The sequence below is a fragment of the Ctenocephalides felis genome, unplaced genomic scaffold (genome assembly GCF_003426905.1).
Source record: "Ctenocephalides felis isolate EL2017-DRISC unplaced genomic scaffold, ASM342690v1 CF-g0.4_SCAFFOLD_01492, whole genome shotgun sequence".
Classification (NCBI taxonomy): Eukaryota; Metazoa; Arthropoda; class Insecta; order Siphonaptera; family Pulicidae; genus Ctenocephalides; species Ctenocephalides felis.
In genome coordinates this window covers 47,955,288-47,957,188 of record NW_020537646.1, presented here as the reverse complement: position 1 = coordinate 47,957,188, position 1,901 = coordinate 47,955,288, and the positions used below count along the sequence as shown (strand labels likewise).

The following is a 1,901-nucleotide window of genomic DNA, read 5'->3' as shown; positions in this document are numbered from 1 at the left end:
CCACGCATTGTTCTTTATGATGGTGGATTTGAAAGGGCAATTCGAGGCCACCCCAGCTTATTTCCTTATTACCAAATTGAATGGAGTTGAACACGCTAACCTTGTACGTATAATGCTGAATCTCTTGTATGAGTACGGTCTTGTATGAGTACGTCAAGGTTCATTCCATAACCTATGACGGTGATCGAGTGAATGAATCCATGGTGCATTCACTGGGAGCACGTACGAAAATTGAATATTCCGGTGCAAAACTTTTCATTCCTCACCCAGCAACTGGTCACAGTGTGTGGTTATTTCCAGATTCCTGCCACATGTTGAAAAATGCTCGCAATGCACTTGTGGAAATGAAAATGTTTACTGCCAGCACGAACCAAACCGTTGACTGGGCACACATTTTAGGTCTATGCAAAATACAGGAAGACCAAGGTCTTCACTATGCAAACAAATTGACAGCACGACACTTTCATACTTCTGAAAATAAGATGAATGTTAGATTGGCAGCCCAGGTTCTGAGCAACTCTGTGAGTAAAGCGTTGATGGCTTTAGAAAAACAAAATATTATTTCTGGTTGCAACATTTAAGGGACAGCTGAATTCTGCAAAATCTTTAATGACGCTTTTGATATTTTGAATTGTAGAAGCATAAATAATAATATATATAGACAGCACTTAAGAATTCCGTTATGCGAAGAGAACAAGCAAAAATTGAAAAAACGTGCAAAAGAAATTGAAAATTATATATTAGGATTGAAACATGGAGAGAGCAGCTTGTAATATCGGGACAAAGAAAATGTGGATTTGTTGGTTTTATCATCAGCCTGCGGAATATTTTTTCTCTTTTTGAAGACCTCCAATCTATATACCAATATACATATCTCCTGACTTACAAACTGCTTCAGGATATGCTGGAATCTTTCTTCTCGACAATTCGAATGCGAGGTGGATTCACTAATAATCTAACTTGCTAACTTGCGTCGTTTGACTTGCCATCAAGAAATAATCGTTTCCGATAAAGGAAATTGTTCTCCGGATAAAATTCCGATTTTGACGGTTGCAAGTGCAAATAATTCGGAAAATCTGAAGTCGGACGATAATTATGAAGATGAAGAATTTCAAGAATATGAACTTTTTGATTTTAATTTTGAAATATCGTCGCAGTTCGTCGAAGAAGCCGTGAAGTACATTTCGGGTTTTATTGTCCGAAAATTTAAATAATGTTGCTGGAGTAAAACCTGTTCTGAATGCTTCGCAAGTATTGTAGGAGAACCGGGAAATTCGACATTGATCGATATAAAAATCGAGGATATCTTTCATATCCTTCCGATGAAATGTTTAATTTATGTTTATATATAGAAAGCCTAATTCGAAATTCTTTAAATTTAATGTACAAAAGTTCACATAAAAGCATGATTCTCCGAAAGTTGAATGACTTGGGACTTGCACATCTTTTTAGATCAAGCCATTTCCAGCAATTTGTCCAGCATTATCATGGCCTTATCAACTTTGTCGCAAAAATGTACTTAACAATTAGAATGCACCATGAAGAACATAAAAAAGCAAAGTTGATAAATATGTACTCCGCTTTCATACGAAAATTGTGCTTTTTAAACACCAATAATAAATATATTACATTTAAACAAATATTTCATTATTGCTTTCTAATTTCCCATAATAGCTCTATCCAACTGTCCTTATTTTCAGTGAATTTTATAATATGTAAAATATTGTTTTAATTTTTTTTTCTAATTTCCCTTAAACACTTTGTATAACTAAAATAAATAAATTAATAAATAAATAGTTCATTACATTCATTAGTTCAACATAAATTGTATATTATATAATATTTTGCCAACAATTTCGAACACACGGACTTTCATTTGACGTTTAAGCGATCGAGTTTGA

General features: G+C 34.0%; 1 protein-coding gene across 1 annotated transcript; it reads left to right on the top strand.

Annotated features, from left to right (window-relative positions):
- The first annotated feature begins 200 nt into the window (after positions 1-200).
- Positions 201-581, top strand: LOC113371333. The gene has a single exon (XM_026611962.1). It carries the CDS (start codon positions 201-203, stop codon positions 579-581), a length of 381 nt encoding a protein of 126 aa, XP_026467747.1.
- The last annotated feature ends 1,320 nt before the right edge of the window (positions 582-1,901 follow it).

Bases quoted from the DNA above. Each gene is read 5' to 3' on its own strand.
- LOC113371333 (XM_026611962.1), top strand. From the start codon at position 201: ATGGTGCATTCACTGGGAGCACGTACGAAAATTGAATATTCCGGTGCA.